The sequence below is a fragment of the Olea europaea genome, chromosome 7 (genome assembly GCF_002742605.1).
Source record: "Olea europaea var. sylvestris chromosome 7, O_europaea_v1, whole genome shotgun sequence".
NCBI lineage: Eukaryota > Viridiplantae > Streptophyta > Magnoliopsida > Lamiales > Oleaceae > Olea > Olea europaea.
The window spans coordinates 14467248-14487814 of record NC_036243.1 but is presented as its reverse complement, the minus strand read 5'-3'; the positions used below and the strand labels follow the sequence as shown (position 1 = coordinate 14487814).

General features: G+C 34.7%; 1 protein-coding gene across 1 annotated transcript; it reads left to right on the top strand.

Annotated features, from left to right (window-relative positions):
* Positions 1 to 9819: 9819 nt before the first annotated feature.
* On the top strand, positions 9820 to 15852 carry LOC111397941 (ABC transporter B family member 19-like). Its single transcript, XM_023024904.1, has 7 exons — positions 9820 to 10363; positions 10470 to 10524; positions 11052 to 11326; positions 11409 to 11504; positions 11675 to 12494; positions 12831 to 13072; positions 14443 to 15852. Exons 1-7 carry the CDS (start codon positions 10118 to 10120, stop codon positions 15649 to 15651), a joined length of 2943 nt encoding a protein of 980 aa, XP_022880672.1. The 5' UTR covers positions 9820 to 10117; the 3' UTR covers positions 15652 to 15852.
* The last annotated feature ends 4715 nt before the right edge of the window (positions 15853 to 20567 follow it).

Sequence of the window (20567 nt, the reverse complement as noted above, 5' to 3'; positions counted from 1 at the left end):
TCTCCTCCCTTTATTCTCATAAGCCACCAGAGTTATTTTTTTATAATCTAACAATCTTCAATCTTTATATTAATATTCAGGAACAGCCAAAAGATGAAACACATTAAAGCGTTTAAATAGGGAGGGAAAAAAAGCCAAACTTAATTGGGACTCAGTAAACCTAAACTAATTAGGATAATGATTATAGTGTGGGAAAATAAAATAAAATGAGTAACCATTAAATAAAATAATAATAATAATATCAGCCATTGATAACTCTAGCAATATATTCAGACTTCATCAACTATCACTTGCTTTTTGTGTCAATCGAATGGAAAAACACTTCTTTCCTGCAACAAATTTTGGAAACCAGATAATAACAACTGCTACAACAACCCACATCCAATAACTCTACACATTCGACTTACAATTCTTGAATTAGCATTCTTTAATCGAATTATCTCATTTTTCATCTTCAATTTTTCCTGTTGCCATTTCTCAACTTCAGCTTCCAACCTTCGCATTGACTAAAGCAAACCACAAATTATTTTTTTTGATCTTTCATAGATTGGCCAATCATGCCATAAGCAGTTGCAACCAATTTTCCGGATGAAATTTAAATTAGGAAAAACGTAATTAGGTTTCGATGTCATGACCGCTTTGTTAGATGGGGTTTAAATCCATGCATAAAGTTTTCTGATGTAGTTGATTCATGTGTTTGCATAATATCCAATCTGCAATTCTTGACCAAATACAATAATAAGGTGAGCTATGCAAACATAGATGGGAAATATATGAGAAAAGAACTAATTTTGGGAATGAAAATGTACACAAGGTGTGTAGTGTAAAAAGTCAGAGGGAATAGAGGTTACATGCAGGGGCGAATCTAGGAGTTTGAGTCAGCACAGGCGGCTGTTGACCATTTACTGTCGGCCGCAATAAAATATTAAGAGTTTTTTTTTTTTTTTTTTTTTTTTTTTTTTTTTTTTTTTTTGGAATAGTGATTTGATGGAGAATGTTTGGCTAAAAATAAAGAAAAGTTTTGAATTTACTTGTACTATTATTTTATTGAAGAATATGTAGATGAAAAGAAGAGAAAAAAGTGTATTTTGAAAAAATGGAATTGAGCAAGGCCTAAAGTTTAAATAAAACAATTATTTTCCTCAAATTGAAAATATATAATTCTGTTATAAGAATAAAGAGGACTCATCAAATGACATTGTTGCCAAATTTTGTATAATTCAAAGGAATCTTTACAATTGTTATGCATTAAAACAATTAAAACCTAACCAATAATATTTTGTTAAATTTAGTCACACAACTCAAGAGGTGTTGTTATGGTTAAGTTTACAGTAACCCTTGAAAGTGGTCATAGGTTTGAATTCCCTTTGTTCTCATTCCTATTGAATTTTGATAAAAATTGTAGAATAAAAGTAAAACACAACAAATTCATTGGTAATGATTTGAACTTGAGACTCAAATATGCGCATGCAAGCTCTAACCAGTTGATCTGCTAGAGAAGTTTGAAAATAAAATGAGTTACAAGTAATATAACGTAAAAATTTAATTTATTGTCAACAAAAAAAATTTCTCCTTCGGTTATGACGAATCCAATTAGGGCGGCCGCCCTAACTTGCCACCACCTAGATCCACCTCTAGTTACATGATTTTAATAACCTTTCCTTTGGCGTTAGTTGTACATGCCAAATTGAAGGCATATTTGGACAACAACTATCTGCGGAGATGATGGCTATGAAGAAATAAAAAATTGATTTATGCTTAGAATGTGATTGAGGATAAAATTGTCATAGTGCAGAAAGTTGGGGATGTTGACTGTAATTGTCCCTATATTTTGAGAAGCATTCATTCAATTATTTATTTATTTACTTATTTTTTTGGGAAAGTCGGGAGTAGGGATGTCCAACATATAGAATCGCTGCCACGTCTCAGCTCGATCAATGGGTGACTTGGGCTTGAGATGAGCCATAGGTCAAGCCTAACACTATTTTTTCATGAGTCAACATGTAGGCCCTGCTTGTCTTGAGCTCATTGGCCAATTTATTTTATTTTGATTTTTTAAATAGAAAAATATATAACTACTAGACTATAAGAATTACATTTCATAACTAATAATCTTATAAAATAGTTTCAAAAATTAGGTGGTTAATATAATATAATTAAAATTAGGATAAAATATAGTTTAAAATAGACCTAAAAAATAGGAAATATTCCATTTATAAAAGATATTTATCATTCTCCCTCTAACAATCAAACACTCTCTCCCTCTAAACTTCCGATTTCCAGAATCACTAAAATGTCTCCTTAAATCTTCGATTTCGAGCCACAATCAACGTATGAATTGACAATACAATTGAAAAACTTCTTAAATTCATTCCTTTGGAAAGTTGTAGCTCGTTGTTAGGTGTATATTTGGTTGGATTAAAACTAAAATCAAAATCAAACAATCAAAACTAACCAAATCTTTCATGAGTTCTACAACTTCTCAACAACACATTTCAAAAACTTATATCGCAATTTACTAAAAAATCTAATTTTAATCCCCCACCAAACACTCTCTAGATTAATAGGATTTTCTCAAAGCAAAACTATTATTCCGTAATCAGATTTTGAAGTACACACATATCAAAGTCCGCAAAAGTTTATGAAGTTACTGTAATAATATTTTTTAAATTTATGAAAGCTTCTTCTAATCGTGATCAATGAGTTTGCTTCATGAAAATAAGTGTGCAGTTTACCTAATTTGTGACGTTTGCGATTAGAGAGTATGCATTCGTTATTTGTAATTCCATATTTTTGAACATGTAGTTCTAAAATTACGTTTCTATACATATTTAGGCAAAAAATCATTTAAGGCCATTGTTTACCATAGCTATGCTTCATTCACATTGACACATATGTCTGTTAATTGTAACTACTAAATAGAATAGGTTGTACCTTTGTGTTAAATATCGTGACCAATCAGCATGTGAAATCAAAACATATTTGTAACCAATTTCATTACGTTAAATGTGTTTCTCTGCGACAATACTTTTGTTGACTGTATGTAAATTTATCTACATTAGATGTCAATTTCTGTGGCCTATACTGATGTATGTGTGACTTCTTTCTTCAAGTGTGAACATTCAGTATATTATTCTATTGAGTTTAAATGCACAATTCTGTACTTTTTTTAATCACTTATGACTCACTATGACTAGGTTTCCATAGAATCCTACTTGCTCCAAACCAAACCAAAAGAGAAGTTTTAGGTATCCTTTTGAGAAGAGGAAGAAGTCAACGTATGAGAGATAATCAGTTGTGAAATGTTGAAGATGCGGTGAATTCGATCACAATTTAGTACATGCAAAGATATGTTGCCATTTAACTAGAAAGACGAGAAATTAAAAGCAAAGAAACATCAAATTAATTCAAATAGCTTAGCACATTTTTTTTTTCAAACGAGGATATTATTTGTAGCTGTAAATTCTCTTATTTTATTCATGAATTGGTGATTATGCCCAAAGAATAACGCGATAGTTGTATCATAGCTTTGAGGTGTCAATTTCACAGGGAGATGAAGGAATAATTTAAAGGATTTGACAAACTAAGGTTTTCGTGGTTGTGAGAGGAATTTATCAATTTAAATGAAATTTAAATATCAAAGTGTGAGATTAGTAAAGCACCGAAATTCACTTTCTCGGATTGGGTCAATCAACATCAATCATTCATGCATTTTACTCCAAAACTCTAGGTTTTCTATAACACATTCCCACATTTGTTCATTAAATATATGATTAAGAAATGTCCATATACATCAAGCATAAAGAAGTAATTAATCCATCAATGACATTAATGAAATTGAAACTCAACAATTATTTTAATCAATCGTAGAAAAAGCATGACGAAATCTATAACCAATCTAACAAAAGTTAAATCAATTTCAAAATCAATTCATAAAAGGAGCACCCTAGATCAATTTGTTTCACTTGTATTCCTAGAATTTAGACTTCTAAAAAACAAATTCGGCTTGATTTATTGAAACAAGATTCAAAAAATGACGATATACCTTAGCATAAAACAATAATCAAATCACGTCAATAAATTACTGAAATAATTTAAACTCAACAAATATTGTAATCAATCGATGGAAAAAACATGATTGAATCCATGATAGATTTAATAAAAGTTAAGCAAACCTCAAAAGTGTAATATAAAGATGAAATCTGAATCCTAGAATTATTTAACAATAAAAATCACATTACATGAATGAAACGACGTTGAAATCCTCAAATTCGATCAAGATCCTAGGTAGCTTTGTCTAGTTCTCCATTGATTTCTTGAGCCAAAAACCAAAGAAAATTGATATGAGGATCTGGGATGATTTTTTGCTTAAAGTCGTGGAAAATTAGGTTACCACAAGTGTTTGAGAGAAAATAGGTAATAAAATCCCGCGCCTCAGAAGTGTTATATGTGATCGCATAGTATTAAGTATTGCAGTTTCATAGAACAAATATTTTCAATCCTGAAGTTCCCTGGAGCATTCTATGCGATCGCATGGTTTTTGAACTATGCGACCGCATAGTTCAACTATTTTCTCCGCCGGACAGCTTTTAGTATTTTGGCATAACTTTCTCTCTCAATTTCCGATTGAGGTAATTCAAATTGCATTGGAAAGTTAACTCAAAAGAATACAAGTTTTCCTCAGATATTATCTTCTAATTCGCTTGTTTTGACATGTCAAAAAGGGATATCCCAATATGAGGCTAAAAATTGGTGCGTAACTTTTTCGCTTGGGAATTGATGTATGATCATACTTTGACGATATTTCATCCCTTTGACTTCTTTCTTCATCTGCTTGATCTTTAACACTCTCAAATCTTCATCATAAGGTTAGGCACAAGTTTGGAGTATTTGCACTTTAGTCCCTGAACTTTCATTTTCTTCCACTTTGGTCATTTTTTGCTTTTTTTTTCTAACTTCCACCTTGTCTACCAAAATGCAACCTGAATCAAAATATAAGTATAATGAGTGCATTTTGGTATAAACAATCACATGAATGCAATAATTAAAAGGGAAAAATATTATATTTTACACTCTTATCAATTGGATATTTTTGGATTAGATAAATTGACAAATTATTGCATTAAGTTTAGGATAATTATATGAAATTCTGAATTCATTCTACCACATATAAATTTATGTGTCGTGAACAGATTTATTGAATGTTACCCATTGAATGGATTGTGTGTCTGTATGTGACCATATTTAGTTTAACATTTTATGTTGTGACACGTTTATTTTTGGTTGTTATTCTATGTGATCAGGGCTGTGTAATGAGTTATTACTTGTGACTTGGTTTTTGATGACTGTGACCTTCTATGACCAATTAACATCACTTAATTGTGACTATATAGTATAGGTTTTTGCTTAACTGTGACCTGGTATAATTTTTTTTTTTTTGAATATAAATGACCCATTATGGATTAACTCTAAGTCTCTGTGATTTATTTCTTAACTGTGAATATATACAACAGCGTCTTGCTCTTAACAATGACTTACGTAAATATGAGAACATTTTTGATTTGTGACAAGTCATTAGTCTTTGTGATCATTTGTGTCCTCTTATGTAGAAACTTTAATTATCTATGACTAGGAATATATTAGTTGTGATCGACTATGACCAAGTCTGCAACCTGTTAAAAATTTGCGACCATCTATAACTTGCTTTTATGTGACTGTTATCTGATGTGATTCCTCCATAAAAATCATTACTTTGATGATATAACTAACACCATACATAGATCATCATTTACATTCAGTAAAAAAATAATAATTCATTATACTAATGAGTTGAAAAACAATCATTCACATTTAAAACCAAATCAAATTATAAATGTAAAGATAATATCTACCTAATCCATCATAAAACAACATTAGTTTGTGTATATTTGAACATACATCTCTCTCTTTGGGCAGCATTGAATTTCATCATGAAGTTTGTGGTAACGATTCGTATTAAGTTTATTGCGATCTTGTCAAGGAACCATTTGCTGAGGTTTATTAAATATTTCCAATCTTGCACAAATCAAAATGTTAGACATGCGACTATGACTTTCAACACATACATAAACATGTGATTGTGATTTGTTCTTTTGTCACCGTGACCATGATAAACAAATGTAAACATGACATTTGGTAGAAAATAAACTCATACATTGTTTCCTATTGCAACACTTGGAACATTGTAGCAAAAATAGTGTCATGTTTATAAGGATTATAAAATAGATCACAAACTATCCAAATTAGGTTAGAGAATAGTATTTAGGACAAAAAAAAACTATTTAGGTCACAAAATATTCAACACAGGTCACATAATCGTATTCTGGTCATAAAAATAGTATTGGGTTACACGGTATCCAAAACAGGTCACCAAAACTATTTTGGTTACAATATATCCAACACAGATTACAAAATTATATTTAGGTCACAAAATGATATTCTGGCCGTACAATGCCTAAAACAAGTTACAAATAAATCAAAACTAGGTCACACATTACCCAAATCAGATTACAAAATCGAAGAACAGTAAAGTAACAGAGAGTCTTCTGTGAACTGTGATTGACAATTTGGGAAAAAGATGATTTCCAAAGGTAAATTTTAGGTTGCTCAACTGATAAATATTAAGAACATTGGATAAACTAACTTTCACAAACTATTAAACACAAAAAGTGTCAATGAAAATTGATTAAAATTTATTCACAGTAAAGACAAACACAAACAAAACTTCTTTCATATATTTGAATCAAATCGACAGATATAGAAGACCAATGTATCACTTATATTTCCACATTCTACATTTTAATTTCCAGTAATTCGACAAAAGACATCTGAAAGATATAAAGTGATTTAAAAATAATTTAGATTTCCAAAAACATAGCAGACTTAAACAAAATTTTGTAGTAAACCACCAAATTAAATAACCATAAATAATCACAAGAAGCATCAAGTAATCATGAGATCTCATAATTAAACAAAAAATTCGCTTAATGAACTTACCATGAGGTGGGCAATGTTCATATACTCTATCTTAGAAACCTTATTGAGAATTTTCAAACTGACAGAAATAACGCTAGGTTTAGTTGCGCCAAGTGATATAGCTGACATACTGTAAAATAAGAAGAGATGGGTCCGACGAATGTAACACTACGGAGGCGGTCCAACAACTGAATAATGTGTGGAGATGACGACGATGGTGGTTTTTCCTTGAGGGAGGAGACGGTGAAATGGAAGTAATTCTCTCTCTCCAGTTAACTTTGAAGTTTGTTATTGATAATAGTTATTTTATTTAAAAATATATATTTTAATTTTTAAAATATAGTTAATACCTCATTTTTGAATAAAACTCTTAATGGTCTGATTTAGGATTGGACATGGTTTGGTTCGGTTAAATTCTAATAAAAATCGAAGTGGACCTGAAATTTTCGAATATTTAGTAAGTGGAACCATCCAATCCAAATTTAATTACAGAATTGTTCGGGTTCGATTCCATTAGGTTCAATTTGATTCCATTCGATTCATAGGTTCTGTATCATAATTAAATTTTTTTAATATTTACAAAATTACATTAATTTAATTAATAATATGTTCAATCTTAACTCTTATAAAATAACGTAGTTTAATCTTATGTATCTTTAGCATTTTTCTTTACTGAATTTTTCATAGATTTGATTGTTAAAATCACATGAAGGGGAAGATAGTAAACTCAAAATAAATAAAAGAGGCATTGTTGAGTTTCAATTCGATTTTTCCAGAATAATAGAAACGACATTTATGGTAGAGTAACAGATTTGGATAAAATTTAGGTTAATTTGATTACGTTGGCTTTGAATTGAAAATTAGAATAAGAAAAATCATATTTTTGGGTTTGAGTTAAATTAACTAGTTAGTAAATTTATTTTGAAAAATAAAATAAGTTGGTTTATTTAAATTAAGTTAATTAAAAAATTAGAGAAATTCAATTTTTATTCGATTATTTGGTTCGAACCCGTCGATTCTAGATTCAAATACTTGTTCGGATATTTAACTTAAGAAAAACTGCTAGGTTTTGTTTGATTTTGTTTTGTCTAGCCCTAGTCTGATTTATGATAATTAAATTTTAAAAGCATGGTTTTGGATAATTTTTCCTTTTTAAAATTGGTCATGAGCTCATTTACAGTTCACTATAGTTCATAAGATCCATTAGCCCAGGGTCGGTCCTGTGATTCGGGGCTCGAGGCGAAGTCCAAAAATTAGGCCCCCCAAAATCAGCGAAAATACAAAATTCAATGGTATATTATGCAACATGTTATTAACTTAAAACTTAATATTAAAACAACAAACAAATATCTCAATAATTTCAGAATTAATGAAAAAACTATTTTCCTTTTCATTTTCCTTCTTTAAAAAAAAAAAAAAAACTTTGAGCCAAAATAGGCCCTTTGTGATTTTGGGCCTGAGGCACAGGCCTCATTTGCATGTGCCCAGGACCGGCGTTGCATTAGCCGTATGATCGAATTGAGTTTGACTTATGGACACGAGAAAACTTGAGCTCCCCCATTCCGAATTTAGAGTTCTAAGAAATTTACAGCATAAGAAAATCAATTATCAATATCCTCCACATATTTATAAGCAAACAAAAGTCTAAGTATGAATGGCAAAAAAATCCATCAAACTCGATACTTGCTTAATCGAGTGTTTGGGTTGGGGAGATGACGGAGGATTTCGCCCCCGGTGTGGGTATGGGTAACAAGGGTCCCGCCGTACCTCGTTTATTTATTTATTTATTTTTATGAATTCAATTATTTAAATATAAAACCCCACGAAATTTCATTAATTCTAATAGAAGATGACAAATAAGATTATTTAAAAGATATGATAGATAATAAAAAACTTAATTTACCAAATATATTTCAATAATTTAACTTATAAAAATAAATAAATTAAAAATTTAATAATTATATTATTGTCCCACTTTAAAGAATAGAGACAATAAAACGAATTATTAAAAATTAAAAAAAAAAATTAAACAGGTATTGAATGGACCAGGATTCTGTCCAGCCCCGGACCCACCTAAAATGGTAACGAAGCAGGTATAGAGGCAAGAAATTACTCGATAGAGTGAGAGGCAGGATGCTTGTTCCTCCTCGAATCCGTCTCGTTATCATCCTTGAGACTAAGCATGCAATAGGTAAAAGTGTGCAGTGGCAGATGCCCTTTAATATGGACAAGGAACCTTTTTACAAACCCGATGACTAAAGCACCCCCTCTTCCCCCACCCCCTCGAAACCCGGGACCACTTCTTCAATATAACTTGCCAACCTCACTTTTCCATTTCCCCACCCTGTTTGACCCCTAGTTAAAAAACTTAATTTACCAAATATATTTCAATAATTTAACTTATAAAAATAAATAAATTAAAAATTTAATAATTATATTATTGTCTCACTTTAAAGAATAGAGACAATAAAACGAATTATTAAAAATTTAAAAAAAAAATTAAACAGGTATTGAATGGACCAGGATTCTGTCCAGCCCCGGACCCACCTAAAATGGTAACGAAGCAGGTATAGAGGCAAGAAATTACTCGATAGAGTGAGAGGCAGGATGCTTGTTCCTCCTCGAATCCGTCTCGTTATCATCCTTGAGACTAAGCATGCAATAGGTAAAAGTGTGCAGTGGCAGATTCCCTTTAATATGGACAAGGAACCTTTTTACAAACCCGATGACTAAAGCACCCCCTCTTCCCCCACCCCCTCGAAACCCGGGACCACTTCTTCAATATAACTTGCCAACCGCACTTTTCCATTTCCCCACTCTGTTTGACCCCTAGTCATAACACTGATAAACTTCCTTTTCTTGCTCTTTCCGGCAACACCTCCGCCCCATCCCCCCACCCCGTAGTCATTCTTATCTCTTTTTTCTGGCACTCTCATTGAAGAGTTCTTAACTTTCTGCCCATCAAAATATATTAAAATTAATAAACTTATATGATACTTGGTTCTTCATCCACTGCCACTCTTTTTTCAAGATTCTTATTTTCATGCTCTAACGTTCTAAAGAGCTAGCTTTTTACACTTTCTTTTGTTCTTCTTTGTGGGATATGGCGGAAACAGCGGAAGGTAAAGCAGTGCCAGATGTAGATAAGAAGAAAGAACTGAGTCTATCATTTTATCAGCTTTTTTCTTTTGCTGATAAATATGATATTGTTCTTATGACTTGTGGAACCCTTGGGGCCATAATTCATGGATCCTCCATGCCCGTATTCTTCCTTCTGTTCGGTGAAATGGTTAACGGGTTTGGTAAAAACCAAATGGATTTGCACCAAATGACCCACGAAGTATCCAAGGTTTCAACTTTTCTTGTTCCATGCATATAATTTTTGTTAATATTTTTATCATTACCGATGAACCCATATTACCAGATCTGATTCTTGATTTATATATTGGATGCAGTATGCTCTGTATTTCGTGTATCTTGGATTGGTAGTGTGTTTTTCATCCTATGCAGGTGAGATTTATGATCTGCATTTTATCTTTTATCTTTTATAATTTCGAGAGCTTTTATGTTCAAACATGGCTTCGGATCAGTCGCACGTGGTCCGTGGACTGTCTCTCTGTCCTTTTCCTCTTCTCTTGTCGATTTCCAAAATATTAGCCTATTTTATATTATCCCACCACACATCTCAATCACTATCACTGCATTAAAGTTATACTTTAGTTTTCGTTTAATTTCAAAGAGTGTTTGGTAGGAATTTTTATGTGAAAATAAATTTTTGAATAGTAAATTGATGGGAAATGTGTGGTTGAAAAATAAGAAAAAGTTTTTGATTTACGTGTAATATTATTTTAATAAAGAATGTGTCGTTGAAAAGAAGAGACAGAAAAATGCATTTTGATAAAAATGGTGCCAAACATGGCCTATAACTTCAAATAAACCCCACTTTTATTTATTTTTTAATTTTTTATTATTTTTCTGGAATTCTTTTTCCGTATCCCTTTTTTGATTCTTTGGGTTAATTTTGGAGTAATTAACAGAGATTGCATGCTGGATGTACACTGGGGAAAGGCAAGTAAGTGCACTGAGGAAGAAGTATTTGGAGGCAGTGTTGAAACAGGATGTTGGGTTCTTTGATACTGATGCAAGAACTGGGGATATTGTTTTTAGTGTCTCAACCGACACCCTTCTTGTCCAAGATGCTATCAGCGAGAAGGTTCTCTCTCTACTAGTATATAGATATATATACACACACAAACACGTGTATATAGCTTTCTCTCGACTATATGTGTATTTATACCCGGTGGCCTGCACGTAATATGTTTTTTTATTTTTTTAAAGGCAACGGTATAATCTTGTAAAGAAGGGAAACATTGGTCATTTGGGGAAGTGGATAGCCATTATTGCGGGACCCGTGTACAGTGGAGGCTGCTGCTTCTGCTGCAAATGCTCATAGCTTTATTACCTTGCTTCCTAATGGATACAACACCCAGGTTCGAAATATCTTCCCATCAAAGGATGCTATTATTCTTTCATAAGTTAAAGATATCAGTGAATTAAGTGATTTACTCACTTTGGCTTTTATTGTATGCCCTTAGTTTCCGATTCTTCACATAGTTTTCATTTGATCTTGATTAAAATTACTACTTAAATCCAAATCTAGGTTGGAGAGCGTGGCATCCAACTTTCTGGTGGTCAAAAACAGAGAATAGCAATTGCAAGAGCCATGTTGAAGAACCCGAAAATACTTCTGCTTGATGAAGCGACTAGTGCCCTTGATGCAGGTTCAGAAAGCATTGTCCAAGAGGCACTAGATCGCCTGATGGTTGGCAGGACAACAGTGATCATTGCTCATCGTCTCTCAACCATAAGGAATGTGGACTCTATAGCAGTTATACAGCAAGGGCAAGTTGTGGAAACCGGAAGCCACGAAGAACTGATTGCCAAAGCTGGGGCCTATGCGTCCTTAATTAGATTCCAGGAAATGGTAGGAAACAGAGATTTTTCGAATCCTTCAACTCGCCGTACACGTTCATCACGGCTAAGTCATTCGTTGTCAACAAAATCTCTGAGCCTTCGTTCTGGAAGTTTAAGAAACTTGAGTTATTCTTACAGCACTGGTGCTGATGGCCGTATAGAGATGGTATCAAATGCTGAAACTGATAGGAAAAATCCTGCCCCTGCTGGATACTTCTCCCGGCTTCTAAAACTAAATGCTCCTGAGTGGCCTTACTCCATCTTGGGTGCAATAGGATCGGTTCTTTCTGGCTTCATAGGTCCAACTTTTGCTATTGTGATGAGCAATATGATTGAGGTGTTCTACTATAGAAATCCAGCTAGCATGGAAAGAAAGACCAAGGAATATGTTTTTATTTACATCGGAGCAGGTCTTTATGCTGTCATGGCATATTTGATCCAACACTATTTCTTTAGTATCATGGGAGAAAACCTCACTACACGTGTGAGGAGGATGATGCTTGCAGGTATAAGCCATCACAGCGTTTTTTTTTTCGTAGCATGTTTCAAATATATTAACGGGCACAATTTCACGATATAAAATGAAAAATGGTTATAAAATCTAGTTGGTTGTATGTGCTAAACATAATGTTGTAATTTAATTTTCATTGCAACTTCATAATACAGGATCTGAAGACAAAATAAGACTCTTAAACTTTTGTACCCATGGAGTTGCTTACATATTTTTAGGCAATAATCTTGAGAAAATGTAATTTAGTCACTTGTCAACAATGGACTCACTTTATAAAAATCCTTGGATTTTGCTTCTAATACAGAGTGATTTTTATTTTTTATTTTCTCAGCAATTTTGAGGAATGAAGTTGGATGGTTTGATGAGGAGGAGAATAATTCAAGTCTCCTTGCAGCCCGCCTGGCAACCGATGCTGCAGATGTAAAATCTGCAATTGCGGAGAGAATCTCTGTTATATTGCAGAATATGACTTCTCTTCTTACTTCGTTCATAGTTGCCTTTATAGTGGAATGGAGGGTCTCATTGCTCATACTGGCTACTTTCCCTCTCCTAGTCCTAGCCAATTTTGCTCAGGTAAATCCCCCTCAATCTGCTCCGCTTACATTTGTTTTGTCATGATAACTTGGGCACAGAAGCTTATTTACCACGTGGTGGTGCATTTCAGGTAGCATCAAGTAGGATTTAATTGGTAGCACGTCAATTTTTATGGTACATGGTTGAATCTTGGCTTCTAAATCACTCACTCCATCTAAAGCACTCCCTTCTCGGTGGTAAGAGAGGAGAGGGTAAATTTGAGTGCACAACTCTTTGACAATCATATTCTAGCCTTGATGGGCCTTGCCATCGGCCTCTCTCTCCAGTTAAGCAGTTTCTGATTCTCATTTAGCTTCAGAGACCTGTAGCCTGGGTGGGTCTGTGTCAAGAAAAAACGAAATAAATTATGTGAAAAGAAATAAATTTTGAATGTTCAGTTTCGCCGTACCATCTCAAAACTGTGTCGTGTCTGCCCAGTTTACACTTGCAGCTGTTAAGAAGAAAATATCAAAGATTCTATTATTGCCCATCAACCATGAAATGTTCTTGCCTTTTTCTTATTTGAGTGATATCTACTTTCTTGAATTTATATTCGCGTGTCAGATACAAGGTTGTCTGTTCTCTTCACTATTTACTTGCCAGGTTAAATTATTTCACCTTGCTCTGACGCTGCATTGCAGTGTGCGTCAATGGAGTATTATTTTTCTGAAACTCAAAGTCACCAGAGTATGGTGGGGTTTGAATATGGGTACATGTGGTCATTGCTAGATTTTTATTATCTTTCAGTCCACCTCGATATTCACACCTCATCTGTCATAGATTCTCATCCCGTGTTCAATCTGCATACAGCTCTGTCAACATTATATGAATCACTTTTTCTTTTTCTTTTACTGTTTGAATTTTGCAAGGAGAATAAGGAAACTTGCCACAGTCTAGGGTAGAAGTGTAAACTGGACCTTGCCAGAGTGGCACAACCTGACTTTGGGACGTTGCTTGGTTTAAATTTTTCTTCACCCTGCCTGTCGGCATGTCTGGGGCTTGTCGGTCACTGTGCTCTCGGCTTTAGAGTGACTAGTTTGTGAATCTAGCTAAAAGTACATAGAGATGGCAATAATTAGTAATTACAGTGTTATGCATGCTTGTTATGAGTGGTTCCTTTAGGCATTATCATGGTTGGAGACTTCCACATCGTGTGCTATTGCGTGTACTTTTTATTTGGTGACACTGACAAAGTATCATTGCTAGTAATGTCGATTTGCGCACACTAGTAAAGGGATTCATTGCTAATAATCTTATATAATTAATAAGTTAATTATATCAATGTGATATTCTTATGGAAATTGTAGATTTTTTTTTTTTGTTAAATTTATAGTATTTAAACAATTATGTAACGTTTTGGAATTATGCAGCAACTCTCTCTCAAGGGGTTTGCTGGAGACACGGCCAAGGCACATGCAAAAACTAGCATGATTGCGGGGGAAGGAGTAAGCAATATTCGGACTGTTGCGGCTTTCAATGCACAAGAAAAAGTCCTTTCTCTGTTTTGCCACGAACTCCGTGTGCCACGACAACAAAGTCTTCGCCGCAGTCAGTCTTCGGGGTTTTTATTTGGTCTTTCACAACTTGCACTTTATGCGTCGGAAGCTCTAATCCTATGGTACGGTGCCCACCTTGTTAGCAAAGGCGTCTCTACCTTCTCGAAGGTCATTAAGGTATTCGTAGTCTTGGTTATCACAGCAAATTCAGTTGCTGAAACTGTTAGCCTAGCTCCCGAGATTATAAGGGGTGGTGAAGCTGTTGGCTCTGTATTTTCCATTCTTGATCGCTCTACTGGGATAGATCCTGATGATTCTGAAGCTGAGCCAGTTGAATCAATTCGTGGTGAGATTGAGCTCCGTCACGTTGACTTTGCGTATCCTTCACGTCCAGATGTGATTGTCTTCAAGGACCTCAGCCTTAGAATCCGTGTTGGCCAAAGCCAAGCACTTGTTGGGGCGAGTGGATCAGGAAAGAGTTCGGTAATAGCACTAATCGAGCGATTTTACGATCCAATGGCTGGTAAGGTTATGATTGATGGAAAAGATATTCGGAGGTTTAACTTAAAGTCGCTCCGACAGAAAATTGGGTTAGTGCAGCAGGAGCCAGCACTTTTTGCGGCCAGCATTTTAGACAACATTGCCTACGGGAAAGATGGTGCTACGGAAGCAGAAGTAATCGAAGCAGCTCGAGCTGCAAATGTGCACACATTTGTTAGTGGATTGCCCGAAGGCTATAAAACTCCAGTAGGTGAAAGAGGAGTTCAACTCTCCGGGGGACAGAAACAACGGATAGCGATTGCACGAGCTGTTCTCAAGGACCCATCAATCCTTCTACTCGACGAAGCAACGAGTGCTCTTGATGCTGAGTCAGAATCCGTGCTACAAGAAGCACTTGAAAGGCTGATGCGAGGCCGAACCACTGTTCTTGTGGCTCACCGGCTTTCCACGATACGGAGGGTGGATAGTATCGGTGTTGTGCAGGATGGACGTATTGTCGAACAAGGCAGCCACTCCGACCTTATCAGCCGCCAGGACGGAGCGTATTTCAGGCTCTTGCAACTACAACACCAACACATATGAGAAATAAAAATTGGTGAATGTAGTAGGGCTTGGTTTTGGGAGGTTTATTATGTTTGAATCAGTTAATCATTATTTTTGTTCCATTTTGTATGTTTATAGTTGTAGATAAGGGGATTTGAAGAACAAGTGAACTCCTGTTCATGGAGAAGCATATGGAATTAATATTATTATCTGTGTAATGCACGACTCTTTCTATCTGCACGGTTGGCTCTTAATTATTTTTTTTTTCTTTAAACTTTTTCTTTTTTTTTGGATAAAGTCCAATGCCTTTTTAACACTTCAAACAGCTAAAAAGCAGAAAAGGAGGAGCTATCTTTCCAGCTCAAGGGACCTTTTTTTGCTCAGGTTTCAACTTTTTTTCCCCTTTCTTTTGGCTTCTGGATTAAAGCACATTTCTTTTAGATTTGAGGCCAACATAAATTATTGTATAGTTAACACAAAAGTGATTAGATCTATCCTTCTCTCCTTTTCTTGAAACTTTTGGAGAGACACTTAATGTGTCTATATAGCTTGTTCTTTTGTAATAAAGCAATAGCTGGATCAGTAATAATTGTGTAGAAAAGTTTCGAGAAGGTGAGATTACATTTTGGCGGTTCGATATGGGATTAAGGCATGTTACGAGTTCTGAGAGCAACAAAACCAGTGTAATAATCGAAAACGAGCAAGGAAACACAAACTATTACGCCCAATTATTGCAGCTAATAATGCTTTCCCTCGACCAAGTAAATTTCTTGAATACGATTCAAGATTCGTTTTATTGTATCTTTGATTTCTATAAGCAAACAAGGACCAAGCTAAGAAAAATGCCCTCTCACATTTTGATGAAAGTACTATCTACAGTCTACAGTGTGCCTGCCTTCTCAACATCTTTAATAAAGTGAGTGACTCAGTCAGGTACAGAAACGTGCCCTACTCTTTACAGTACCATTAGAAAATATCGACAAACGACAAATAGTAACTGCATTCACTTGAATGGAGCGTGAACTTACCCAACCAACCCACCCCAAAAAAAAGGTGTGTACTTGCACTGTCATAAAGAAGGTTCAAGAAAGAGATGGCCCTGAACTGGTTTTACAGTAAATGATATTGGCAGTGGGATTCAAAAAGAATCGAAGAGCAGTGGAATGGAGGTCCTCAAAAAATTTGCACAGAAAGACATGTGCCAATGCAAAGACTGCATTTATAAACAGACCAATAATATAGCCCTACGGCTAGGGATGTCAAATGGACAGAGCGGCTCGTTGGTTCGGTCGCTCGACTCGTTAAAACTCAGTTCATGGACGGCTCAATCCCACGAGTGGCTCGTGGGCCTTGTGAAAAGTATAAATATTTTTTTTAAAAAAGGAGCAAAAATGGGCAAAAAAAAAAAACAAAAAAACAAAAAACAAAACACGAGCTCGCGAGCGGCTCATGGGCTCGGCTCGGCCCTCGAGCTTGTGGCTCGTGAGCTCACGAGCTCGGGGGGCGAGCCGAGCAACAAGCCGAGCTCGAGCTCGGCTCGCGGCCATCACTACCTACAGCTGGGATGTATTTATCTTACATGTTGATTTGTTGTACTATTTAGTCGTGTGAAAATGAATTCCTTATTTACCAGTATTGTTAAGTCTAGCATACTAAGAACATATCCAACAATGGTGGTGTTCAATTGAGGATAAATTGGTATATTTAAAATCATTTTTGCATTCTCATTTACATTCAGATAGATCTAAATCCAAATTTTGCTCGAATGGGAATATCTAAATCCACTTTTTGTCGACTACTTTGAAGATTTAAATCTCTGTATTACACCATCATTGAGATGCTCTAACAACATCGTCTCTTTAGGTATACACGTGATCTCGAGCTTCTGGTAAACAAAATTAGAAGCACGCCAGAGCTTTTGCTAAGCACAAATAGAAGCACATTAATTAAATATAAAGATGTATATGGATTTACTTCAACGTGGGGATGAATTTACTGGCCACTACTACTTTTCCAAAGGATATTACAAAATGCAAAATTTGTACAGCTTAATGACAAAAAGTTGAAATAGGATTTTAATTTTTCTTTTGTCGCTTATGCCAAGAAAATTTTGTAGTGGTTTAGACGAAATTGAGGACTTTTAACATATTCGTTCACACTGGAACAGGAATCGCTTAGCAGAACCCCAGTTGGCCTTTTCTACAGCCATGCAATTCTAGGGACACATCACATGTATAAAACTCAACAACTGATTTTTATACGTCAATGTCGATGTAAAGGTGTCAAAATTTATGGGACAAGCCACGTCGATACATCTGTATTTAGCCCTCGTTTGAGCTCCATTCTTTAGATAAAAATGAATTTTTGAATAATATATTAATAAAAAATGTGTGGTTAAAAAATAAAGAAAAATTTTAAATTTGTGTGCAATATTATTTTATTAAAGAATATATGATTAAAATGATTTCAAACTATTTAAGAATGATTTTTTTTCAAAGAATGTGAATCAAACAGGAGCTTAGACTCAATTGAAACATAATATACATGTTCAAAAGGGGGAAAATCATTTGTACAAAGGAAGGGTTCACAAAAGGGCAGTGCTGGGCGTACAGCCCAGCACATTACAAAACCCTTATAGGGTTCTCACAAATGGGTGGAGTCGAGATTTTTTTCTTCGTTTTTTATTACATCGGGGCCACGTGGGACTGACTCCATGTGAGGGGTCGGTAAGACCTCTGTAAAAAAAAGCTCTGTACATAGAGCTTTATACTTCACAGAATCCGTCTAGAAGAGACACATGAGGTCAGTTCCACGCGAAACCCATGGGTGATAAAAAAAATTTGCAAAAAAATTGCCAACCTCTCACCTTGTGTGTTTTCTGTAAGATTCCTGTGAAGCCCCGTTCTATACACGTTGTGGGATTCTAAAAGGGAATTCTATTTAAAAATATGGTTTGAGCCTAACTCAAAAGCATCTTTCAAATTTGTAAGCAGGACCAACTGGCAAACCCACCAATAATGTTCTTTAAAATTTATATTTACCTTTTAAAATTTTGGAGATATTTAGCTTAACAAGACTAGCAACTGAGTCATACCAATTGTGTCTATAGATCACGATTAAGGCAAATTCTTCTACTCAGAATCTGAAAACATTTGCCTTAAACATTAACTAAGCCTCACTGCTTTCGACGCTTAATTGTCTTGTGTGTCATTTCGTGTACGAGTTATCAGAGACGATGTTGTGAAGGCACCAAGGCGGTGCTATATGGACAGGGGCTGTCCAAACAGGGGGCATGTGGCTCTCCCTTATTGGCCGGTACCTGAGCTGTGAGGCACCTACCAATAGGGGACGCCACATGTCCCCTGTTTGGATAGGCCCTGTTTGAGAAGAATTGTTCTCAAATTTGTCCACATAGTGTTCACTAAGAGCAGACCTCATTTCCTCAAGTGTTTTCCACCTGCAACACTGCATAATTATTACATGGTGGTGCAATTCCAATACAAAAAATATTAATTGACATCAAGCATGTAATTTAATTTTTCTTTACAAAGGTTTTCTTTTTTTTTATTTTTGGTCGTTCGATGGTAACAACCTCCACCACCTTGTGAATCAATACCAAGAGTCTTCGGGACCAAGTTACATCATTTTCATTAATCGAGGATAAAATTTTCAATGACCCACTGTAGTACATCTCAACATTTAAAAAAGATCCTCAAATTATTGAGAACATAATGCAGCAAACATTTCAAGACATTATCTCAAAAACCCTTATAAGATGTTCCTTCATCGACATACATGGATATAGATGATTGGAATACACGTGATGTGTTGAAATTATTGTTCAAATCAATAAAATAGGCTTTGGAATGAAAGTGGATTTTGTGGGCAAAACTTGGGCCTATGCGACCACATAGGCCTGTGGGGGCTACGGTTACATAGTGACAGTCGGGGCATAAATGACATGCAAGGTATTGATCTATGCGACCGCATAGGATTGTTCTATGTGGTCGCATAAAACAATTAACTTGCCATTAAGGCCCTTTTTTGTTTGAATTTTGGTGGCCTTTGGAGAATGTCTTGCAACTTTTCATGTATTTTGGTACCATTTTATGTAGTATTGATTAAAGCCTATAAATAAGTGATCAATGATCAATACAAAATATATAACAATCACTTGAGAACAAATTCATTCCACAAAAGATCAAGACCTCTTTCTATTACATTCAAAAATCCTAGTTTTTTGTGTTCTTAAGTTTTGAAGTAATTTCACTAATGCTCAAGTGTTTAATCCTTTTCAAGACTTGATAAATCCTACAAATCATTTGCCAAGAGTCCCTTTAAGCACAAAATACAATTTGAAAGGAGACAAATATTGTTTGAGCACAACGATTAGGTACTTAAGCCTTTATCTTCATTTTCATCTTCTTGTTATTTGTTCTTTGTTCGTCTCCATTCCCTTTGTGTGGAAACAATTTTTCAACATTCTCAAACGATATTTTGCAATGGAAAACAAAACTACAATGGCGACGGTCAAATTGATGAATCAAGTCAAATTGATGAATCAAGATCTTGTTCGTCTAGATCGATTTGATGGGACAAATTTCACAAGATGACAAGACAAGTAGAAGTTTCTTCTCATGACGTTGAAGATATTCTACACACTAGATCTAAAATTGGCACTGCTACTAGAACCAACAAATGGAGAAACCGATGTCGTAGGATTCAAAAGTTAAAAGCGTTGAGAAGATGAGCTTATTTGCCGCTGCTATATTCTAAATGCCATATCTGACAAACTTTATGATCTCTATACAAATACGTCATCAGCAAAAGAAATATAGAAAGCTTTAGAAAACAAATTCAAAGCCGAAGAAGAATTTACTAAGAAATTCTTAATGTCCAGGTATTTAAATTTTAAATTCCTTGATAAAATTCCACTTTTTCCATAAATGTATGAA

Bases quoted from the DNA above. Each gene is read 5' to 3' on its own strand.
- LOC111397941 (XM_023024904.1), top strand. From the start codon at position 10,118: ATGGCGGAAACAGCGGAAGGTAAAGCAGTGCCAGATGTAGATAAGAAG. The intron at 10,364-10,469 runs GTTTCAACTTTT...TATTGGATGCAG, and splicing joins TGACCCACGAAGTATCCAAG to TATGCTCTGTATTTCGTGTA. The intron at 13,073-14,442 runs GTAAATCCCCCT...GGAATTATGCAG, and splicing joins TCCTAGCCAATTTTGCTCAG to CAACTCTCTCTCAAGGGGTT.